Below are 22,685 nucleotides of genomic sequence, written 5' to 3' on the forward strand. Positions count from 1 at the left end.
ACCCGGTTTTATCCATTAACAAACCCAAAGCATCTTTTCCGTGATGCTAAGGTGTGCATTTCACAATCTCAACATCCGGCTCTCCCCGCTCACCCGCTCAACAACCCCTCTTCCATGATGCAACGCAAACCCATTTCTCGCTTGCGCTGCCAGTACCCCGGTTGTCCGAAGATATGTCGTAGCCAACATGGGCTCACGAAGCATGTGCAAACTAAGCATGGCCGGCCCAATTGGATACAGCGTGTTGCATCTCGCATGGACTCAGATCCAGACGATCCTGGCCCTGCTAATGCTGACCCAAGTCAGGCTGAAGACGAAGATATCGCCTTCGACCTAACCGAGGCCCCGTCCCCTGCGATGTTCACATTAGAACCTAGTTTGATGGAAGATGAAGGAATAGACGGCATAGGGAATACCTTAAGGGCAAGGAAACTTCTACATCCTTATCTCAATGGTGCATTTTAGAAACTGCATGACTGAATTGTCTTTAACGACTACCTTGTAGCCATACCTTGTACATCAACTGGTAATCCGTTACCTAGTGATTCACCACCTATGTCAAGAGACTCTACCGATACTGTTGTGAATGAGTGGGCACCGTTTAAGGGTCATGCTGACTTTCAGCTGGCCGATCTCTTGTTCCGTCGAGTCGAAATGTCAGTTGAAAGTATCAACGAATTGTGTGCCATTCACGACAGCCTTCTACAAAACCATGGAGACGTTGGCCCTTTTGCGTCTGCGAGCAAATTGTATGAGACAATTGACTCTATCCAACTCGGAGATGCACCGTGGACATGTCTGAAGGCTTCAGTTCCCCACACTCCCGACGAAGCCACCTCAAGCTGGAAGAAGAAAGAGTATGATATTTGGTATCGAGATCCCGACATCGTACTGAAGCGCATGCTCGACAATCCAGATTTTGATGGTGAGTTCGACTACCTACCCTATGTTGAACTGGACCAGGAGGGAGAGAGACTGTGGAGTAACGTTATGTCGGCCAATTATGCTTGGCGTCAAGCGGTGAGTTGTGATTCATTTGTAAGTGTAGACCTGTGAAACTCATGTCTCGGGCTCTTCAGAGTCGAATCTATGGAGATGACCCCTCCTTGTCAGGGTCCATGTACTGTCCCATCATTTGTGGGACAGACAAGACCACTGTTTCTGTGGCTACAGGCCATGTGGAATACCATCCTGGGTACATCTCTATCAGAAACCTGCATAACAATGTTCGCAGAGCCCACCGAAATGGAGTAGTACCGTTTATATTTCTTCCAATACCCAAAAGTAAGTCTCATAGGTTACTCTTTGACGTGTCAACACTGATTGTTGATCATAGATGATCGTAAATCGGACAATGACCCTGACTTCCGTGCATTCAAGAAACAGTTGTTTCACATGGCTCTTTCAGCCGTTTTCCAGTCTCTCCGTCCAGCCATGTCAACACCGGTTATTCGCCGATGTCCTGATTCTCACTACCGTTGAGTCATCTATGATTTCGCTGCCTTTATTGGAGATTATCCTGAACAAGTGGTACTTGCAGGAATAGTACAGGGCTGGTGTGCGAAGTCAGTGTTACACTATCCTCAGGCTGTGACTACTCCGACAAACTTATATATCATTATTCAGATGCACAGCATTATCTGATGACCTTGATGCTAGTCCTCGGGCATTACCACGAGAGCGAAACCACACCGACTTGTTATCGAATCTGTTTCGCGAAGATCCTGGAAAGCTATGGAATGAGTATGGAATCGATATGAAGATAGTTGTGAGAGTTCTTTTACCTTATCCCACATTATTTTGGTTCGACTCACATAGTAAATCCAGCCTTTTACATCTGATTATCCACGCGCTGATATACATGCCATGTTATCACCCGATTTATTGCACCAAGTTATCAAGGGATCTTTCAAAGATCATCTTGTGACATGGGTTGGTGAATACTTGGAGGAGCATGAAGGGAAAGCAAAAGCAGCCGTGATCATGGATGATATTGACCGACGGTATGCAAATATCCATTATATGTTGTTCGTCTCAATGTTTTATCATGTACAACATGTAGGATAGCAGCCAGTCCAGCGTTTCCTGGGCTTCGAAGGTTCCCTGAAGGTCGTCGTTTTAAACAATGGACTGGCGATGATTTTAAAGCACTTATGAAGGTAAGCTCTACCCGAAACCCTTCTACCAATTAAACTGACCATGTCTAATCTAATTCCAAGGTTTATCTCCCAGCCTTGGTGGGATATGTTCCTTCGGAAATGATCCAGGCGCTGGCAGCCTTTTTAGAGTTTTGTTATATAGCTCGACGGTCACGATTTACGCCACACACTTTAGAACAACTTGACATTGCCCTTCACTCCTTTCATCAACATTGAGAAATCTTTCGCGAGACTGGTGTCCGTGACACCTTTTCACTTCCTCGCCAACACTCATTAATCCATTACCGATATCTCATCGAAGAATTCAGGGCTCCAGGAGGACTCTGCTCTTCTATCACCGAGTCTCGTCACATTACTGCTGTGAAAAAACCGTGGCGACGCTCGAATCGCTACAATGCCCTGGGACAAATGCTACAAACTAATCAACGTCTTGACAAGTTGCATGCGCTGCGGGTTGATTTCGTTGCGCGGAAGTTGATACATCCTTTTCATGTGATGGCCAAGGGAGACAAAGCTGATGAAGACAATGATGCTGGCCCTGTTGACGAGCCTGTAAGTGGTAGTATGGTTTTAGCTCGCCGTCCTGGTAAGTTACTGTTATCATGACGTTACGACTGAGTTTTTTTAACATAAGGTTGACATCTTCAAGCAACTGGTTATCCTCGCGACATCAATGCTTTAGCCGATTATATACAGGTTTCAAACTTGGCAACCCTTACTCGACGATTTCTCTATGAACAACTATATCCTGAAACTCGTTTTCCCGCAGAATCAGTTCCGCTCAATCGACTTCCAGAGCTCAACAGTACAATTTCTGTGTATCATTCAGCTGTCGCAACATTTTACGCTCCCTCTGATCCATCTGGGCTGTATGGCATGTATCGGGAGCGTCTTCGGTGTACTCCTCAGTGGCGCCATGCAGAGCCTCGACGTGATTATGCATTCATAGTTGAGGATCAACAAAAGGCTGGGTTTGAGGGTATGAGCGTAGTCCGTCTCCGTTTATTATTTTCCTTCAAGCACTCAGGAACATCTTATCCTTGTGCTCTGGTGGAATGGTTTAATAAAACTCTTAGCGACCGTGATACAGATACAGGGTTTTGGGTAGTTGAACCCGATTTACGTGGTGTGCATAAACAGCCGTTTATGTCTGTCGTGCATCTTGACTGCTTGCTGCGTGCTGCTCACCTCATGCCTGTATTTGGCAATCGACGCATGCCTGATAAGTTCAAGTTCGAGTGGAGCTTGGACACGTTTCAAGCATTTTATGTGAACCAGTACATAGACCATCATGCTCACGAACTCTTATGTACATCTTAGTCACAAAAAGAAAACAATTCCCTTGCCCTCGACTTCAATCCACCCTAAGTTTCGTAGCTCAAAGGGGCCGTTCAAGCTCATGCCTGGGCTATTGAAATCCGAGTCATTGGAAAGGCTGTGTGTGATAGGTTGTGGCAATGTGTGATTCATGCCGTGACAACTTGGTGTCCTGTGACGGCGGGTGACAGCACAAGGGGCACACCCATCATGCACGTCACACTCCATCACTTGTTTGCGGATTTGCTGATGGATGGTGAGGAAGAAGAGGATGAGGGAGAGGAATAAGCACCAAGAGCGGATGCTCTCAGTGGAATATCAGAGCCAGGAGAGCCAGAACCAGTATGTTAGGGCGACTGTGACTGAGATGTCACAGGTCACACCTGAACTTAAGAACTATAGAGGAAAGTGACAAAAGTTATATTAGGCATGAACCTAAGAGAACTCGACAGAGTCTTCTACAAGTTTCTACCTACTTTATATACCTAGACTACGGCGCACAGACCAACTACCCTAGGTAACTATTTTTATACTGACATGAGAAAAGAAGTACGTATGGGAAATAAAACTAATTATACATTTGACATGAGAAGAGAAGCGTTTGACATGTGAAGAGAAGAGTGGAGTAAGAAGAATGTAAACAAGAACAACTTTGATCATAAAAATGTCAACAAGACCAAACAAACCATAAAAGTGTCCACAAGTACAAACAACTCCTAAACAGGTAATCTACTTACACAAACCAATAGTAACCAAAGTAATTCCCCAACAACGCATCGCACGGACATAGTATGAAGAACCCTGCTAGTTCCCAATACCTAGCCCCCCACGCTGACCATCTCTGAATTACCCACGCCTTTCCCTCCTCCACGTCCCACATTGCTAACGTCATCCTTCCGCATATCCTGCACTGGTGACCCGATAGGTTCCAGTCCGTTGGCCTAGGCTCCCTTCCTATGGCTGCCGCCGCCCTTCTCCATCGTACTTGCTCCGCATGGTTCGGAGGTAGAAAAGATAAGATTAAATCAATGAGTTCAATTGGTAGATCTGTAGCTTGTGCCATTTTAGCAGTATGCCGATAGTTTAGCCTCCGTCGAACTGTAGCAGCAGAGGGAAATTATTATGTAATAAAATATGTGACAGATGTGACAGCGTGACGCCGTGACATTCTGGCAAAGTTCTAACACAGTAGAAACATCCCCAGGAGGAGTGGGTGGTGTCTTGACAGCTGGAAGAGCTGCACCTATCCCACTCAGATGGCCAAGTGGCCCTTTGACATTACTTTTAGATGTTCCAGGCAGTCTGGAGCGCTCCTGAGCGCGTTTTCTCGCGTTCTTTCGCTTCCTGCACCTCCTAGGCATGTGCCCTACCCTCACACAAAAGTAACAAGCGATTGACGCGTTCTTAGGGCCAGAAATCGGTCCCAGAGAGTGTGGAGAGGGTGTATGGCTGCCAGAGGGAGTTGTGGTTGGTGTAGAGGCTCTCAGACGCGTCAGAGACGCGCCAAAACGCGTCGACATGGTGTCCCAGGCATAGGGAGCGTGTGTGCACGATTGCGAGGCCATAGACGTCGATTTGAGTGCAGGGGAAGGGATAGAAGTTGAGGTATAGAAGGAAAAATGGTAGAAAGTGGAAAAAAACGCGTTTTGAAGGCTGTTAGAAGCCGGGGCCCATAATTTATTAAAAGTAGAACAATAGCGGTTGCAGTGGCTATCCTAACGAGCCTAGAAGCGAGTCAATCAGATAGGAACTGACTGAGCAATCCCAAGGACAAACTGTGGATACACTGTAAGAAGCTAAGGCCTCTGAAGCGTCCACAGGGGAGTTCAACCATACATCAGGAAAAGGTAAAGTGACTTAAATTTGACTTATGCAAACTTATAAAAATCATAAGTCAGTATAAGTCATTTTTGCATAAGGCATGTCACTGTCTGAGGTTCTGCCTTATGCAATACTTAAGTAAATCATAAGTACATAAGTCACAATATGGTCATAAGATTCAAGATTATCATAAGTCATGAGGATTTATCTTAAGTTGCATAAGTAAGTACTTAAGACAGTAAAAAGATGTAAGAGAGTATAAGCTCAATCATAAGGAACATCATAATGCATAAGGAACAAAGAATTATATTCATATAGTAAACACAATACATCATGTATAATACAGACTTCCTAAAGAGGAAATAGACCCTGAAAAAAGCGGACAAGAGGGATATGACAGCAGCCAGGGGAGTAGAAATGGAAAATGGGGGGAAAATGATGAGAAATGTGATTCTAAAAGTAACAAATGAGTATGAGTAGATGAAGAGTCAAAAAGCACTCACCAAAGACTAGAGATCCCCCCAAAAGTCATCCACATATCATCCTCACATCTCCTCTCAAAACCCTCCCAAAATAGCCCTAAAAATGCGTCCAAAATGGGCAAAAAAGCGTCCTAAACCAGCCTAGAATTAGCTGGGAGAGAGCTAGGGAAGGGAAGGAAAGTTACTCACTTGAATATAAGCCTAGGAGAGCAACGAGGAGGGGAGGGGAGGAATGATGGTGGTGATGAGGAAGGATCAACGTTGTGCTCGAAACAGAAGTTCAACATGTCACATGACATCATGTGACTGCTGGACTTGGGATTTTCGGCCGGATAGCGGTGTAGGTGACAAAAGAATTAAAAAAGAAAAGAAAAGAAAAGAAAAGGAAAGAAGGAGGGGAGAAAGGCTTATCCTCCTTCATCGCTTATCAATAACAGCACACAATGCATCACGCTCGCTCGGTTCAAGTATGCTACCCTGAGATCACAGGATCAGAGACCAGCAAACTGGTATCCGTTAGGATCTAACTAGGTTTGCAATATTCTTCTGATACGACCCTTTACAAGGGTTTTTGGTAATAAAGGGTCAGATAACCACAAATAGATAAGGATAATCAATAGATCAGTAATATAATCACGCCTCCCACCCCTGCGAGCATGGCAAAGTTGGCCGATGCGTATTTCGTCCCCGACAATTGACATTCCCGCAGTCCTGACATGGGTTGCTGCAGTCCGAAACAGCGCGTGACCCTTTACAATCGGGCTTCCCACATTTTCGGCATGTTCTTTTCTTCCGTCTTTTCCTAGACCCTTGATCTGATAGCATTTGTTTCTTTCGAGTATCCATTCGCTGTTGTGCTCGTGCTGCAATCTCTTGCTCCAATAATATGATTTCAGGACTTTGAGAAGATGAGGTGGGTGTTAGTGTGAATGATGGTGTACAGCCAATGACGTGAAGTTGCTCCAGTTGCTTGTTGTTGGCACTCGGTGCCAGTTGCGTGAGATTTAAGGCACCCATTCCGGGAAAGTACCGTTGTCCATCAGCTTCAGGAGTGGAAGTAATAACTGGTGGTAAAGCAAAGCCGGACTTTGCCTGATGAGGCTGGAGAATGTTGGTTGGAGTGGGAGGAACCATCAAGGCTCGGCGCGGATCATGAATTTGTCGGTATAATGGCCTGCGAGTTTCTGCAGTCCGTGAAAGCTGAGTATGAACATTACTCAAGGCTTTCCATTTTGCATGGTATACCTTGAGCTGTTCTACAAGCTGCGTCAATGAGTAGAATATTATAAATACTTCTTGGCATCAACAACGTACCTTGTAATAAACTTCATCTGATGTCCCATCAGCCAGCTGATTCCAGATCACGACAGCTTCACGCCACTGTGGTTCACCGGACTTTGGAGAAAACACAGTATTTGTTTCCATGAGCTTCTGGTATAGCTGCTGTTCTGCAGGTGTGTGTACCGGAAGAACGGCTCTCCGCGTATTCTGCATTCGAGCTACGAACGAGTGCTTCTGTTTCTCATTCAGTGCAAATCGATAGGATACCATTCCACTTGATGTTCGCACATCATCTGGAATGGGTAAAATCCCGATAACTTCTTTTGTGGGCACATATAGATCTCCATTCACCCACCCGTTGAGATGAATTGATTGCTCAAACATATCGCGAAGATTGATTTCAAGTTCTTGGATTTGATTGGTAAGCCATATCGAGAAATGACCTCGGTAATGATGGCCTGTCGTGTTGTATGTGCCAACCTGAAACCATCGTTATCACAAATTGAATCACTGGATGAAAGTAGAAAAAGTTACCAGAAGATTGTGCCGGATAGTAAAATCGAGTAGTGAAGCTTGAACATGCCGAAGTGACACTCCAAATTTGGGTAACCGCTGTCGTATATGTGTGTGTACCCCTCCCTCGGTGGCGTTAGTCCCCCGAGCACAGCGATAAATTGCCAACCCTGTCTTTTGGTCAAATCCAAGTTGCGTATAAAGGCTCACCCTTGGAGGATCTGACACATAGCCTCTTTGGATCAGCTCAAGGTTATTTCGTGCTGCATTCCATTGTGAGTCGCTAAGAAAGAGGAGTTGCTTCGTTGTTTGATCCCGGATCATTCCATAAATAAGAAAGACCTTTCGAATGAGAGGGTAGAGAATGTGAGGAGGTGGAATTGTATGTCGACATCGGGCGCGCGTCCATTCAGGTGATGAGTTTCGTAGCTTTTCATAGTTTTGGGGAGGATTTTGTGTCGCACCCCACTGGTTCAGCTGATCGTAATCAGACTTATTCGGTATAAAAAATGCATCACGGAACTCTCGAGAGAACTGTTTCCGATGGCTATGACTTGCAGAAAGGTAGATCATATGAAAAAGATGCCATGGGTCTTTGAGAACTCGGCTATGGGTTTCATAATCCCACTTAGACTGGTCGGACTTCAGTTTTGACGACATATCAGGGCCAAGCTTCTTTTCCGCAAAGTCTAAGTCAGCTAATTGAGCTTGCGAGAGCTTTGGCTCTTCTATACTTGAAGAATTTCCAGCGGAGAAATGATTAGATGTCGTCGTAAGTTGAGGACCGGATAAGTCCTCCGAGAGAGAGTCTCCAACTGAAACGAGTCCATCTAGTTCAGGTTCATGGTCGAAGAAGTCGGCTTGATTCTGATCATGTCTGGATACCTGATCAGAATATCTGTCCGAGCGTTCTGATATGGATGTCATAGTACTCGGGGGTGGGGGCAAAAGGGGTACATAAGTTCGTAGCTGATCTCGTTCACATGCGATTGTAAATGGAATATCACCAAAGCTTTTGAGCGTTTGTTTACGATGAGACTTTAGTTTAGCACCGGGAGCATGAACGTGCTGCACATCAACCAGTGCGTGCTTGTGAGAAATATTGATACCATCAAAAGCGGTAAGATGTGCTTTCTGCGACAAAACACCCGACGCAATTATCTTCTCCATATTGGAAGCGTATATTAGCACGGGTGTCAAAGCGGGTGTAGTAGCCAATAGTGGGGAAGGTTGGGGATAGCGCTTCATAATTTCGTGATAGACCATCAAAGATACATATGCATCTTTTGCAGCGTATGAGCATTGAGCAGCGTCCAATGTATGGTTTTCCCATGATTCGTTTGTTCGGAGATAGGCATTTTTGTTAAGGCGCATTTGGAGTACAAGTGCAGTGAGATCTGCGAGTGCTGTTGAGGAAATGTCTGTCACAATATTTCGCTCCTTTGCAAGCCTCGCAAGGTCAAGAGCACCGCAGAAAGCACCAGCCGGCCTACGAAATGCTTTCTGAAGGGCTATAAGGTCTCCATTTACTGATCTCCCAGCCTTGCGGATATGTGGATTCGAGAGAAGGAGCTCAAGCTGGTTAGGGAGACTCCCAGAATTGATCATGTCGCTAATCTATGATAACAGTTGCCATTTATGTTTGTTGAGGAGCGACAGGTTCACATACCTGCAATACATATACTCTTTTCTTGAAAGCAATCTGCACCACTGCTGTCTGACCACTACTTCGTACAAATCCCTGAGGTGTGACGTCGACATTCCACTCTGAGTCAAAACCAACCACAAGCTCCGATCCATCCTCAGGTACGTCACTCAAAATCGTTGAGATAGCATCGTTGATTGATTGAACTCCATTCTTTACGAATACTTGAACGTCATCTGGAATTTCAAAAGCAGGAAGATGAGCATAATTTTCAATAGGAACGACATCGTTTTGAAGGGATGGAAACGTGCTTTCAAGTAGTTGCTTATCATTCATGTTATCCGTATAAAATATGGTTGGTTGTTTGTGTCCGTACAACGTAAGAGACTCTTGCATGCGGGATAATGCGTCAATGAATTGGGAATGAGATTTAGTAGCAACAAAGTTGCAGATTCGGATCTCAGACAAGGAATTCGTAACAGTTAAGAGGCCCGTGAAAACCTGTTCTCCATTGACACGAGCAACATGTTTTGTGACCTACAAGTTAATAGGTCATTCCGAAGAGTTTTGAAAGAATTATGTTCAAGTGGCTCACTTTATGGCTGTGATCGATTGCACAAATATCCCCCGAGAGCATAGACATATGTTGATTGATTTCATGTTGATGCGCTTCAAGGAAGTTGTCATACATGTCACGAAGCCACTCTGATGAGGGTGTATAGCCGTGTCGACCTGTTGAACTTGTATCCTCGAAAGGCTTGAAATTGGAAAATTTCTGCCCTGACCATCTGTCCATGCTCTCCCTACGACTCTCAACATGTAAGAGATATTGAAGTTGGAGGTTACTATAGGCCAATAGATGTTGCACCCGAAGCATGTCAGCAAACTGCTTCGATCCGATACCATTCTGAAAACATGACCTCATAAACTCGAATAAATCTTTCGAGATATCACTCCGATGGCTCAAACATGCGGGGAACTCGGCCACAAGTTGTGTTGGAAGCTCCTTCATAATTTGACTATTCCAGCTTCGGAACGTTACGCTACGACCACTTGCCATTGGGCAGCGATGGCATCGGTATCGATAGCCAATCATCCAAAAAGTGGAATTCATACCAATGACTCGCCGTGGAGTTGGTATATGTTGCTGTCGAGTTAAGGGTCTCCGACAATTCGGGCAAGGAATTTCATTAAAACATATTGGATCCCACAGGAAAAAGCGTGGCGTATATAGTTCATGAGGCTTTACATGCGAATTCTTGCGAAGGACAAAGAATGGGGCCCGAGTAGGGAACCAGAAAAGCCCCTGCTGATAAAGAGGTGGGAGGCCTTTACTATCCCGTTGTTTCGAGTCCTTGACTAGTTGCTCAAACTCGTTGATCAACCAATGGGGCTGCTGGAGCCGAGTATGCATGTGGGTCTTGTGGGGACTGCCTTCAACATTGTCATTAGCTTCGGGATCATTATCATCGTCATTAGCGTATTCTTCATCTTGCAGACCAATGCCAGCTCCATCAGCATCCAACTCGTTGTCATTGAGGTCAGCAGTTTCAACTTGCTGATCAGGGTCTTCAATGGCGATACACGAGCGGTTCGAAGCAGGCTTCACTAGTCTAAACAAAAGCACAAGTGTCAGAATAGTAGCGGAAGTAAGTGTCATTGGTAGCGCTCACAATTTGGAGGTCATCACCAGTGCCGGTGACTGTGAAACTCCAAGTTGGAGTTGCTGCCATGATGCAGGAACCACTCCGTTCGAGCCTGGGATTCCACGGATTCCACGAAGAGTCTAGAGGATCCATGAGTTGATCCATTAGAATTTTGGGAAGCGAATAGACAACACCCACCAGTCGATTCAATGGAGCTGTTACCACCCCGTTATCTGGTAACTTCCTTGGACGACCACGGCGAGTTTGAGCTTTTGACGTCGTGGCACTTATATGGTCTTCAGAGGGGCCAGTACTCTCTTTGCAAGGGCGTCCACGCTTTTGTTTGGGACCGTAGATGAGAGGTTTAGTCCGGGGGCGGCCGAGCTTGTGAACAGGAGTTGCCGTAGCAGAGTGATTAGCCCCATCATGTAGTAAAAAAGTTGTCGAGGATGTTGGAGGGAGCGACGGTGATTTTGAGGCTCCATTGGTTAATGACACGCAAGCCGAGGACACCTCGACGTCGCGGTCTGGATTGGATAAGGACGGGCAAGCCGAGGACACCTCGACGTCGCCATCTGGATTGGATTGATCATGAGTGTTGGGGAAAGAAATCAGCGGTGACAGTAACAAACCATCAGTAACACGTTGATGCGTGTCACAAATCAGCTCACCTGAAAGGAGGATCGAGCTGGTTGGGTTGCTGAACCGATGTACCTGGTCCAAATGAGTTCTGTGTGAAAGAAGAACGCTAAATAGAAAGCTACTATTTTTAATTAATGACCACTCACCTGCTGGTGGCCTCGGCAGCAGGGCTTTTGTTTGTCATAAGAGGGGCTGATATGTTGCTCGGGTTTATCAAATTTTCGCTATACAAGCACTTTGTGAGATCGATGCTGAAGCTAGGCAGGAGACGGCAACGTGTCTTGGCTAGAGCGAGAGATATTTGGTTCTATTTACTTACTCGCTCTCGGTTGCGCTATCCAACCAATCACACGCATGGGAAGTGATTTCTTATTAGGGCGCTATCCGGATAGCGCTATCTGTCACCTGCACCGCTGGCCTGCCGGATTTTCGAGTCAAAGTTCCTCAAATCATAGGTAGGAGATATTTTCGGGTCATTTCTGCATGGATTTTAATGATCTAAAAGTGTATTCCTATATTTTCGAGGTTGGGGAGTTCGAATATCTAATTAGATTCTTTGTTGGATGAGATTCTAATGAGATATGGCACATTTAACATATGATAAACACAAAATTGCGCTGTAGCTCCTCGGATATTGATCAGATAGTAAATCTAAAGTCAGATTCGGATTCCTGGACCTTGAAAACATATATTTGCACTCTTCAATCATCAAAATCGGCACAGTAACCAGTAGAAAACATGTCATTCTTGTCATGTTTTTCTATATCTCCATAACTGGTATGTTTTCCGACAATGACATACATATAAACTTATGTTCTTTTAATATTCTAAGATTTGTCGTGATTTTTCCATAATTTTCCGGTGAGTAGAGCAGGCTCTACGACGAGTCTATCTGCAGTTGACAATGACTCCCCCACCCCATGATGGAATCTTGATATCTCCATAACGGGTATGTTTTCTGACAAAAACATACATATAGACTTATTTCTTTTTAATATTCTAAGATTTGTCGTGATTTTTCCGGAATTTTATGAACAGTAGATCAAGACATACAGCATACTGTTCTTATAATGCTGTGATGCTTGCCTTGTTATCTGACTTATTCACTTATGAGAACCTGTTTGACTTGTCAATAAACTTATGAAACTTTGTCTGACTTGTGGTTCAACCTTTGGTCTGACTTATGAAATGTCCTGTGCTTATGCTTTCTTTGTATCCAACTTATGAATTTATGATAAACTTATGAACTAATGTGTGACTTATGTGTAAACTTCTTGTCTGGCTTATGAAAAATTATGAACTTATGCTATTTTGGAGACTTATGTGCCTTAAGTTGGTCTTTATAAGGCAAGCATAAGGCAACTTTTTCATAAGTTTGCATAAGTTGTGTGACTTTTTGCTGATGTTGGGATGAAATGAGCCATTTTACTGAATCGATCGCATACTACCAGAATTGAGTCCATTCCCTGTGATTCTGGTAATTTTACTATGAAGTCGACGGATACGTCGGCCCATGGTTTGGTGGGAATAGGGTTCGGCATTAATTTTCCTGCCGGCAGTGTTGGTCGATTCTTATTTCGTTGACATTGGTCGCATCCTTCCACGTACTTCTGGACTTGCTTAGTGATGCCTGGCCACCAGTAATTGCGTGTTACCATTTCTACTGTCTTCCATTGTCCTCCGTGTCCAGCAATGGGAGTATTGTGATGTAGTCGAATGATCTTGGTCCTTAACGTCTCATCTTTCGGCACATAGACTTTTCCTTCCTTCAGTACTAATCCTTCCTCTAACTTCCACTCGTCTCCCCTCAATGACTTCACCTTTGCTCGCTTCATCTCTTCTACCGCTTTTACCACATCATCTTCTCTTGCTTCGGATTTTCTGATTTCCTCTAATATTCCTTCTTCCTCGGCATTGATTAACATATGACCTTCTTCCATTGCCCGAATTGCAAAGTATTCTGGTTTTAACAAGGTTTGATCTTTGTTATCATCCTTTGTCCCTTGTTCGAAATCAGGTCTTCTGCTCAAAGCGTCTGCCTTCCCCATTGTCTTTCCTGGACGGAATTTTAATTTGAAATTAAATCTAGATAGATATAAGGCCCATCTGGCTTTCGTCTATGGTCCATGTCTGGAATATGCTTCCTACTGCTTCGCTTTCGGGCACCACTCCCTTCCAAGCTTTCTATAAGCGAAAACCTGATGTCTCTCATCTCCGGGTATGGGGGTGCACTTCCTATGTCCATGTACAACGAGATAAGCGCAATTCTCTCCAACCTCACTATGAGAAGTGTGTCTTTATTGGCTATCCGGCTGGCTACAAAGGCTGGAAGTTCTACAACCCAGTCACAAAGCGAACCGTGATCTCTGAGAGAGCTGACTTTGACGAGAGGTACTTTCCGGGCACTTCTAAAGCCCAACTCGAGGCTGTCCCGTCATTTGCCTGCACACCAGACTCACTACCACTTCCTAATGATACATTGTCATACTCGGGACTGCCACCTCTACAGGATGAAGGGGATGATAATCACTTCCCTCCTGCTCGTCCTAAGACTCCCACTCTGTCCGCTTCAGTCCCTCCTGAAGAGAAGCCAGTTTTACCTCTACCACTTCCAGTAATTCCTCCATTCATTCCTCCTGTGATTCCTCCAGTCACTCCTCCACAAATCCATGCACCTCTCCCAGTGACTCCTCCTACTGCCAGAGCGCCTCTTGAGCCCCCTCACGTTCCTAGACGTACTGGGCGAGTTCGGAAGCCTCCTGGTCAATGGTGGAAGCTCAAACAGCCAGACTTAGCTGGTAATGACTCTGACTCTGATGACGAAGCTGCTCTGCTAGCTGACTCGGAGTACTGTGAAGTCGAGTTTGCTGGAGCCGTCTCGGGTGCTGATCCCCGGAGTTATAGACTAGCTATGAAGTCTCCTGACTTGGATTGCTGGACTGAGGCTTGTAACACTGAGATCTTCAATCTTGAGGCTAACGGGACTTGGGAACTAATGGAACTGCCTCCAGGCAAGAAGGTAGTCAACTCTGGCTGGGTGTTCAAAGTCAAACGACTTGCCGACGGCTCTATTGAGCGCTACCGGGCTCGTCTCGTTGCTAAGGGCTATTCCCAACATCCTGGATTCGACTTCACCGAGGTCTTTGCCCCTACATTCCGTCCTGCGTCACTACACCTCATTGTTGCTCTTGCAGCTAGAGAAGGCTACAAAATGTGCTCAGTTGACATCTCTTCTGCCTTCACCTATGGAGAACTCGAAGAGGAGATCTATAGGCGCCAACCCGAGGGCTATCACATTGGTAGTCCCAACATGGTCTTTCGGCTGCGTAAATCTCTCTATGGCCTCAAGCAGGCTGCCAGGCAGTGGAATAAGAAACTCCAGGGTGTTTTTGAGGATATTGGCTACTCTAGGCTGCGCTCCGACAGCTCCATCTACATCTATTCCAAAGGTGACATTAAGGTCTTTGTTCCTATCTTCATTGACGACATTACTCTTGTCTCGAAGAGTGATGCAGCTATGACTTCGGCAGTCACTGAGCTCTCGAAACACTTCAAACTCCGTGATCTCGGCTCTACCACACTACTACTAGGCATTCAGGTGAAGCAGGATCGCTCTCATCACACTATCTCCCTCTCACAGGAGCACTACATCAAGGAGCTCCTAGAACGCTTCAATATGGATGATGCTAATCCCTTATCCACTCCACTCGCTCCAGGATCTGAGCTCTCGGACATTATTCCTTCACTCGAGGATCAGGCTGAGATGAAGTCAGTTCCTTATCTCAATGCTGTAGGTGCCCTTCAGTACCTGGCCACTATGACTCGTCCTGACATTGCCTATGCTGTCTCCTATCTCGGGAGGTTCAACTCGAACCCAGCTCCAGCTCACTGGCTTGCAGTCAAGCACTTATTCCGGTATCTCATTGGCACTATGCACTACAAGCTAGTCTATCAAGCTAGTGACTTGGAAGAGCTCTTCACTACCTACTCGGACGCCTCTCATGGAGCCTGCAAGGCTACAGGTCGAGCTACGGGTGGTTATGTGACTCTTGTCTCAGGTGCTGCTGTGGGCTGGTCTTCTAAGTGCCAGCCATTTGTGACTCTCTCAAGCACTGAGGCCGAGTTTGTTGCTGCCGTCGAGGCTGGCAAGGAGATTAAATGGACTAGGAATATTCTGACTGAGTTTGGCTTCCCTCCGACACTCCCTTCGACTCTCTTTGTTGATAACAAGTCAGGAATCAGTGTAGCCAAGAATCCAGAGCATCATGGACGCATGAAACACCTGGACCTGCACTTCTACTGGCTCTGGGAGGCTGTTGAAGAAGGACTCATAGATCCTTTGTATGTTTCGACTCACGAGCAGGTGGCTGACATCTTAACCAAGGCTGTGGCAAAGAAGGTAGTTGAGTTTGCTGTTCCTCTATTAGGACTTGAGTAGACTGGCTGGATCAAGGGGGTGTGTTAGAGTGAGCAAGCAGTCTACAACTGTTATTGGTGGACTTAGAGATATGTGGACGAGTTTAGTCACATGATAGCTTAGTCATGTATGGTTGAACTTCCCTGTGGACGCTTCAGAGGCCTTAGCTTCTTACAGTCTGTCCACAGGTGAGTACAAGTTAGTATATCACAATACAGCTTCTTACAGTCTGTCCACAGTTGACCTTAGGATTGCTCATTCAGTTCCTGTCCGTTCACCTTGTTTCTAGGACGGTTAGACTCGCCACTGCACCCGCTACGTTCTACGTTCAACAGAATCACTGTAAGAAAGGGAACGGGATGTTCTCCTTACTTCATGATCACTGGAGCACATCCAACGTTGCCTCTAGATATAATCGAAGCAACCTGGTTAGTCAAGTTCCCTGACACACTCGTTTCCACAGCAGACTTGATTGGATTAAGGGCACAAGCTCTAGCTAAGCACGTAGCTCATGTCGAACAAATGCGACAAAGAGTCAACGACGAGAAGCTAAGATGAGCTCTTCAGTTAGAACAAACCATGCAGCATAACATAAAAGAGTTCAATCTAAAGTCAGGCGATCTAGCTTTAGTGCGAAATTCAGCTATTGAAATGTCAGCGGACAGAAAAATGAAATCTAGATATCTGGGGCCCGTAGTAATAGTCAAAAGACTCAAAGGCGGAGCCTACATAGTTTGCGAGTACGATGGATCAGTTTGGCAGAATAAGGTGGCAGCATTTCGTGTTGTCCCATATCTAGCTAGGCAAAAGATCACCCTCAGCGAAAAAGTTCAACAGCTATTGGACGCAGATATCGAAGAACTACAGCTCCTAGAAGAAACCACAGTAGACTCCGACACAGGTAATGTCTCAGAACATGAGGACGATGCCTAGGAGTAAGACAACAGCAACAAAGTCTTGTTATTATAGAAATCAAGTGTAGCTATTCTAAGTGAGACTATAAATACAGAAGTACGCTCGATACAGCAGTCGTACAGCTAAGACGCTTTGGAACGTTCCTCAGCTAGCTTGACAAGCATATCGTGATGGTTGGAATAATACTCATAATGGCGAGCAGCCACTTCCAAGTCATGAGCAGCAGCGACTAAAGCACCAGTAGTAGCTAAGGTCCTGTAAGCCAACAGACCGATGTCGGCAGCGCTAGCTTGAGCATGGTCCAACTCAACGGCCCAAAGCGAGAGACCTTGAAGGTAGCTAATCATACTGGTACCTGAAAAAGAGGCATCGCTCATTAGCTTAAGGGTCTTCCATGCAAGGAATACAATGTACCAGCTTGGATAACGGGGGTACCAGTGGCAGAAGATCGAAGTCCTGAAAGGATCTGTACAGCTCGCTTATAAGTCCAGCTATTGGTATCGAGACCCGGAACATGGGCATAAGGAATACGCACCATATGTGCGCGAGCAGCCTTAGGCTAGGAATACAAAAGAATGGTCTTAGCTATTGATCTTGGAGGGTTGCAAAACGAAAGCTTACCATAGCTGAGCAAGAATTGCTATGAGTATGACTCTCAGTGGTCGGAGTAGTATCAGTTGTGACAGTAGCTTCAACGGGACCTCCCTCGTCGTCAACTTGCATGGCCTAACAGCAGAATCAGCATATAAAAAAATGAGTAGCTAAGATCGTAACTACTCACAGCAGAGTTCTCGGGAAGAGTTAAAACTTGTTCCTCAGGATTATGATTGCAGATGACAACCTCCTCAGCGTTCTCGCCCTCCTCGTCAGAAGAAGCTACGGTCTCTGCGGACTTGGGGAGCTTGCCACGACGACGCTATGGGAGTAGCTTCAGTAGAAGAATGACAACTGAGCAAATAAAAAGTCACCTTCTTCTTAGGAGGTACAGCTTCAGCATGAACTGGGTCCATAGGGACCTTAGCAGGAATAACAGGAGTAGCAGGAGCGGCATCAGTGTCAGCTGCAGCGTCGGCATTCTGATTCGATGTAGCTTGAGTACGAGACTTCTGAGCTAGAGTGCTCTTGATGCGATTGTGGACTGGTGGCATCCTGTATGAATTGTCATGATCGTTCTGCCATATCTCAAAGCATCGACGGCCTCAGCGCAGGAGTTGGAAAATTGAAGGGTGCTCAAGAGCAGCTGGATCGATAGTGAGGCGTTGAAGCATGCTCTCCTAAAAATCAGCGACACCATTAGCTATCAGATACATACACAGACAGGAACTATAGCAGTTAGAGCATTCAGGACCGATGTCTTAGTAGTCTGCTTCTGCTTGAGACGATCGAGCCTGTGATAGAAATTGGCAACATTGTCATCCAAGTCTACACGAGCATGATCAGTTTCGGGGAGTAAAGCAGGTAAGCTAGCAGTAGAAGTCGGGGTGTCGTTTGGCATGAGGAAGTCAGGGGTCCAGATAAATCGTTGCTGGTTAGACTGACGCAACGAGCTACACCCTTTATACCCACCCCGACCTCGAAGGAAAAACATATCAGCACCAGCAAAAATGGAATCGACAAAATACTCAGCAGATGAGTCTAGATAGGCGATGGTACCGCATAGCTAAGCGGACGTTCTACGCCAATCATAGATCGCTAACACACCAGTTGTATCGATTTCGATGTCACCCTCTAGCTAGAATGACGAGGATGTCATTTCATAGTGGGGGGGAGATAGGGACTTAGGTACAGTAAAATTCAGCAAAATTCAGTAGTAAATGGAGATCTATTAGGCTATAGACATGCAGTAGATCTTAGTCAAAAGGCAGAGGAAGCAGAAGCTAACGCAAGGTCCATTCATTAAACATTTGATATTTGCCATATGGAGCAAAAAGATAATGGAAAATGACCCTATACGCTAGCTAAGGTTTCTTAAATACCTAATGGACTTAGATCACGTAAGAGTCGACGCATCAAAATCAGATATTCATTCAAATGATTGTAGCTACGAAAAAGATATAGATAATCTAAATGTAGCTACAAGAAACGACAGACAGACAGATAGGCAGCAACAGAAGGATCGAGTATACAGCAGCAGAAAAATGAAGGGGCAATACCTATGTAAGCAACCCTACCAGCCCCAGAAGCGGACTCAGCTTCACCTTCACCCACAGTGACATTCGGGGGCCCGATAGCTAGGAGCGCTGGATCAATGGTGGTCAACACCTCACCAGTTTGGCTCAAGCTAAAATACCCACCTGCGTCTTCAGGGGCAGCAGAGGCCCTAGCTTCAGAAATAGACGACCCAGAAGGTCCAGCTATGGCGTTGAGAGGATGGAGATCCCCAGCTAAAAGAGCAGCGTCGACCGCTATGCCTCGGTCATGAAGCTCATCAGATGAAGGAAGGAATCCAGGATGTTCAGGAAGGGAGGGCCAGACGTTTCCCCCCTCTTTCAAACCATTGACTTCTTCGATGAACAGCAGTAAAGCACGATTAGCTTGGTAGAGACGCACAGCAGCTTCTTCAGGGGATTCATCGCCGGAAGGGAAAAAGCTATCGCAGATAGAAAACAGATCAGGAAGCTGGTCTTTGCTAGAAATAAGACCAGCGCCAACGAAATATCCAGGATCGTTTTCGTGTTCAGCCTTAGCTACCAGGATTTCGGCAGCGTGACGAGCAGTGTCAGATATAACGCGCGCCTCGACTAAGCTATAAAGCTTTTGGATGCTAGCTAGCTCCGTAATCTCTACGCTGATATTGCGGGAGCTAACGCGAAGATCTAAGCTAAATCATCAGTAAAAATCAGCTATATGAATAAAAGAGGTACGCACGCAACTCGCTAGACAGCCCGTAAAGCCTTAATACCTCTGCTAAGTATTGAGCTAAACCAGCCAGCTTAGCGTGAGTACAGTGCGGACGGCCCAGATGAGCACAAGAAGAGCAGGAAATGAGGGCAGCGGCATCCGAAGCGGTAGCTTCGACATCGGCAGTAGCCGCCTCTACATCAGCAGCAGGAGCCTTGAAACGGTGGCCACAAGCTAAGAAATTAGCCTTGCAGGATATACAATTCCCACCTGCTGGCAAGGTATTCTGTAACAGCCATAAAAAAAAACTGTTAGCTACAGCGACAGCATATAAAGAAGTTAGCAGACGTACAGAGCTAAAAGACCTAGCAACCTTAAAAAGGGCAGGAAGGTGATCAAGGAACGGATGGCTGGAAACTAAAGCATAGTCGTCCACAAGTCTAGTAGTGTTCCGGTTACCTGCCAGTTCAGAATGGGTTAGCTAGGCAGAGACAGAAGAATAAAATGAAAGCTACCACGTTTAGCCTTCGCCGGAGGAGGATTGGCAGCTTGAAGCTTTGTATTCTCCTTGATCAATAAAACCGAGCGGTCAGGAGAAGACCCCTTAGCCTGCTTAGCCTTTCCTTTAGCTTGTCGAGTGGTAGAGACGGATGTGGTGGCTCTAGCTATGGGCTTGCCGACGAAAGCTTTGGGTTGAGCCTTAACAGTCCTAGCTTGGGACGGAGCATCGGAAGCTTTCTCCTGCTTGATAGCTTTAGCAGCCTTAGGAGGGGGGGTACCGGTGTAACGACATTTTGAACGCGACGCCTTCGGAGGAGGAGCTTCTTCCTCAGTTGTGGGTTCAGCCTCTTCAGCATCAGACGAGATTTCCCTAGGAAAAGACAAAGTTAGCTTGAACAATAAAAGTAGCAAGCTACTTACTCTATCTCCTCTTCGTCAACAGCTAGAATCAGAAACAAATCAGCATCAGTAATAGCTAATCCCAGAGCCTGAAGAAAACCTACGAGCTTTAGGGATTTTTTTTTGTTTTTTTGGTTTAAATCAGAATTTATTGACCGGTGCCCAAACGCAGACTGGTTGCATCACGGGGTCGAAGATCCCGTTCCGCCTATATAATTACAAAGCCCGGAGCAACAAAAGTAAAGAAACAGAAAGAAGAAAATAGAGTTCCATTCATATACAAGTACACTACTAGAGACTTAAATAAAGACCATCTGTTCAACTCCAACTGATGACCTTCTTGTGTTTCATGATAGAATAAGGGCCCCAATACAGGACGCATTACGAGCTTTAGGGACTCGAGCCCGTTTCTTCTCCGCACGCGGTGGAAACTCCTCTTGCAGGTTGTCCTCCGCATCGTCAGAGAGCGCCGCCAGCTGAGCTTTGAGTTTGCGCCTTTGGGCAGCTTTCTCAGCTTCGTGTGTTTGCTTAGCTAGCTTCTCTTTTTTGAGGCGATAAGCAAGCACAGTCTCTTTCTCAGACTGAGTAGGGCTGAGATGACGACGACTAGGCATGGGGAATCAAAGAAAAGGGAAAGAAAGGTTGCAGTTGTCAACGGCCTTGGGCGTCTTTATATGTCCAGAAAGCCCTATCGATCGTTACCTCATTACAGAAATCAAAAGTGTAATCTCAGTATGTAAAGAGCTTAGCTCGAGCGAAGGGGCAAACTTAGACATGCCCCAGCTACAAATAAAATTGTCTAGGGTCATGCTCAATCGAACTTCGTCTCAGAAAACCTTCCAGCTTATCAGTGGCCATCTTATCTAAATCACAACAGTTGGTGTGCCAACGATTGGTCAAAAGTAAAGACTGATCAAACTCGAGGCGTATATTTTAAGAATGTTCAGGGAAGAAGATTCCGAATAAGTCTTAGTATCAATCGAGAGAAGACAGGCTCTGTCAAATTGACTTTGCGAGGTGAAAAAGCCCATAACTACGACCCGATTGGTCCGATCGCAAGGTAGCTTGACATGACAAGTCATAATCAGTGCAGCTTGCCATAACAGAACAGACGCAGCTATGTCCAACTAGAAAAAGGTGTACTAGCTATATCCAGAAACAGCACAAAGAGCCATAGTGTCTAGTGACTGAGGACAGTCATCTATTAGTGGGGGGGAGATGTTACGGCCCAAGCCGTTTTACGCTTGAAATATGCCTTAGCTATGAATTATAGCTCATTATGGGCTTAGCTACATCATCCTATAACCCTTACTCGTCACTCAGCAGAGTATACCGTTCATTGTGAGTCTACATGAGGGATCATTGGCTCCTATATGGGAAAACTGTACCATTAGGGAAACTATAGCCTTTAGCTATGATGAACATATGTCTAGCTATAATGAGCCTCTGCATGTAGACCAAGCTAAGCCTTGGCCAGTCGTGGAATGACATGTAATCTTAGCGAGTGCGGCTAACATGTGGATCCTATACTCCCAATGGAGAATCCAGCTTGATCGCACTTTGATCTGATGAAGATCAGAGGTAGCTCCGTAAATCCGACATTATATGGGGATAATAAACCCTAGCTCCGACTCTGGGTATTCAGCACATGGACCTGCTTCCATAAAAGGTCAATTGGAAATAGTAGCTAAGCGTTGCCATGCGGCAGCTAAGAATAGATCAGCATAACGTTCAGCCTAGGTAGCGCAGCTAGGAACTCAAGATCACTTAACATGAACTGTTGAGTTAGTCTTCGCCTGTAGCTCCTGCCGATAGAGTACCTACCATATGCTCTATGACGACTCAGCTAAATCATATGACATAGATTTCTCTTTTTATTGGACAGTAGATCCGTAGCTTCATTATCACATGGACTTAACATTTCCTTTAGTACATATTTCCTTTTGTAACATCTCGTAGCTAAAGCTATATAAACCCCCCAGGCGAGTGCAGAGAGGCAAGGAACCTTCTAGGAACCTCTTGCTGACGCTTCACTCTGAGGATTGTGAAATTAAAGTAACAATTAACGGAGTGTAGTCGGAATAAACTAGCTTGAGAACATTCTAA

The 22,685-nt window shown here is 45.6% G+C and overlaps 7 protein-coding genes across 7 annotated transcripts; 3 read left to right on the top strand and 4 right to left on the bottom strand.

The window, feature by feature from the left end:
• Positions 1–117: 117 nt before the first annotated feature.
• Positions 118–3,479, top strand: AGABI2DRAFT_152386 (hypothetical protein; the record flags this gene model as incomplete). Its single annotated transcript, XM_006463022.1, has 11 exons — positions 118–301; positions 506–1,020; positions 1,080–1,284; positions 1,337–1,477; positions 1,514–1,565; positions 1,627–1,768; positions 1,828–2,003; positions 2,063–2,159; positions 2,220–2,308; positions 2,468–2,745; positions 2,809–3,479. 11 exons carry the CDS (start codon positions 118–120, stop codon positions 3,477–3,479), a joined length of 2,550 nt encoding a protein of 849 aa, XP_006463085.1.
• A 224-nt stretch (positions 3,480–3,703) lies between these two features.
• Positions 3,704–5,041, bottom strand: AGABI2DRAFT_119910 (hypothetical protein; the record flags this gene model as incomplete). The annotated part of the gene is made up of 2 exons (XM_006463023.1): positions 3,704–3,782; positions 4,662–5,041. 2 exons carry the CDS (start codon positions 5,039–5,041, stop codon positions 3,704–3,706), a joined length of 459 nt encoding a protein of 152 aa, XP_006463086.1.
• Positions 5,042–6,412: 1,371 nt separating this feature from the next.
• AGABI2DRAFT_152387 (hypothetical protein) lies at positions 6,413–7,444 on the bottom strand (the record flags this gene model as incomplete). Its single annotated transcript, XM_006463024.1, has 2 exons — positions 6,413–7,042; positions 7,094–7,444. The coding sequence occupies 2 exons, from the start codon at positions 7,442–7,444 to the stop codon at positions 6,413–6,415; spliced, it is 981 nt and encodes a 326-aa protein (XP_006463087.1).
• A 1,765-nt stretch (positions 7,445–9,209) lies between these two features.
• Positions 9,210–10,878, bottom strand: AGABI2DRAFT_73405 (hypothetical protein; the record flags this gene model as incomplete). Its single annotated transcript, XM_006463025.1, has 2 exons — positions 9,210–9,755; positions 9,814–10,878. The coding sequence occupies 2 exons, from the start codon at positions 10,876–10,878 to the stop codon at positions 9,210–9,212; spliced, it is 1,611 nt and encodes a 536-aa protein (XP_006463088.1).
• Positions 10,879–16,265: 5,387 nt separating this feature from the next.
• On the top strand, positions 16,266–16,481 carry AGABI2DRAFT_74252 (hypothetical protein; the record flags this gene model as incomplete). Its single annotated transcript, XM_006463026.1, has 1 exon — positions 16,266–16,481. A coding segment is annotated over one exon (216 nt), but the record flags the coding sequence as incomplete, so codon positions are not given.
• Positions 16,482–16,502: 21 nt separating this feature from the next.
• On the top strand, positions 16,503–16,856 carry AGABI2DRAFT_119913 (hypothetical protein; the record flags this gene model as incomplete). Its single annotated transcript, XM_006463027.1, has 1 exon — positions 16,503–16,856. One exon carries the CDS (start codon positions 16,503–16,505, stop codon positions 16,854–16,856), a length of 354 nt encoding a protein of 117 aa, XP_006463090.1.
• Positions 16,857–16,960: 104 nt separating this feature from the next.
• On the bottom strand, positions 16,961–21,193 carry AGABI2DRAFT_144489 (hypothetical protein; the record flags this gene model as incomplete). The annotated part of the gene is made up of 14 exons (XM_006463028.1): positions 16,961–17,193; positions 17,253–17,397; positions 17,460–17,564; positions 17,620–17,754; positions 17,807–18,010; positions 18,151–18,473; positions 18,540–18,570; positions 19,047–19,654; positions 19,707–19,913; positions 19,950–19,965; positions 20,032–20,138; positions 20,195–20,550; positions 20,601–20,622; positions 20,953–21,193. 14 exons carry the CDS (start codon positions 21,191–21,193, stop codon positions 16,961–16,963), a joined length of 2,733 nt encoding a protein of 910 aa, XP_006463091.1.
• Positions 21,194–22,685: the final 1,492 nt, after the last annotated feature.

This window comes from Agaricus bisporus (assembly GCF_000300575.1).
Source record: "Agaricus bisporus var. bisporus H97 unplaced genomic scaffold AGABI2scaffold_8, whole genome shotgun sequence".
NCBI lineage: Eukaryota > Fungi > Basidiomycota > Agaricomycetes > Agaricales > Agaricaceae > Agaricus > Agaricus bisporus.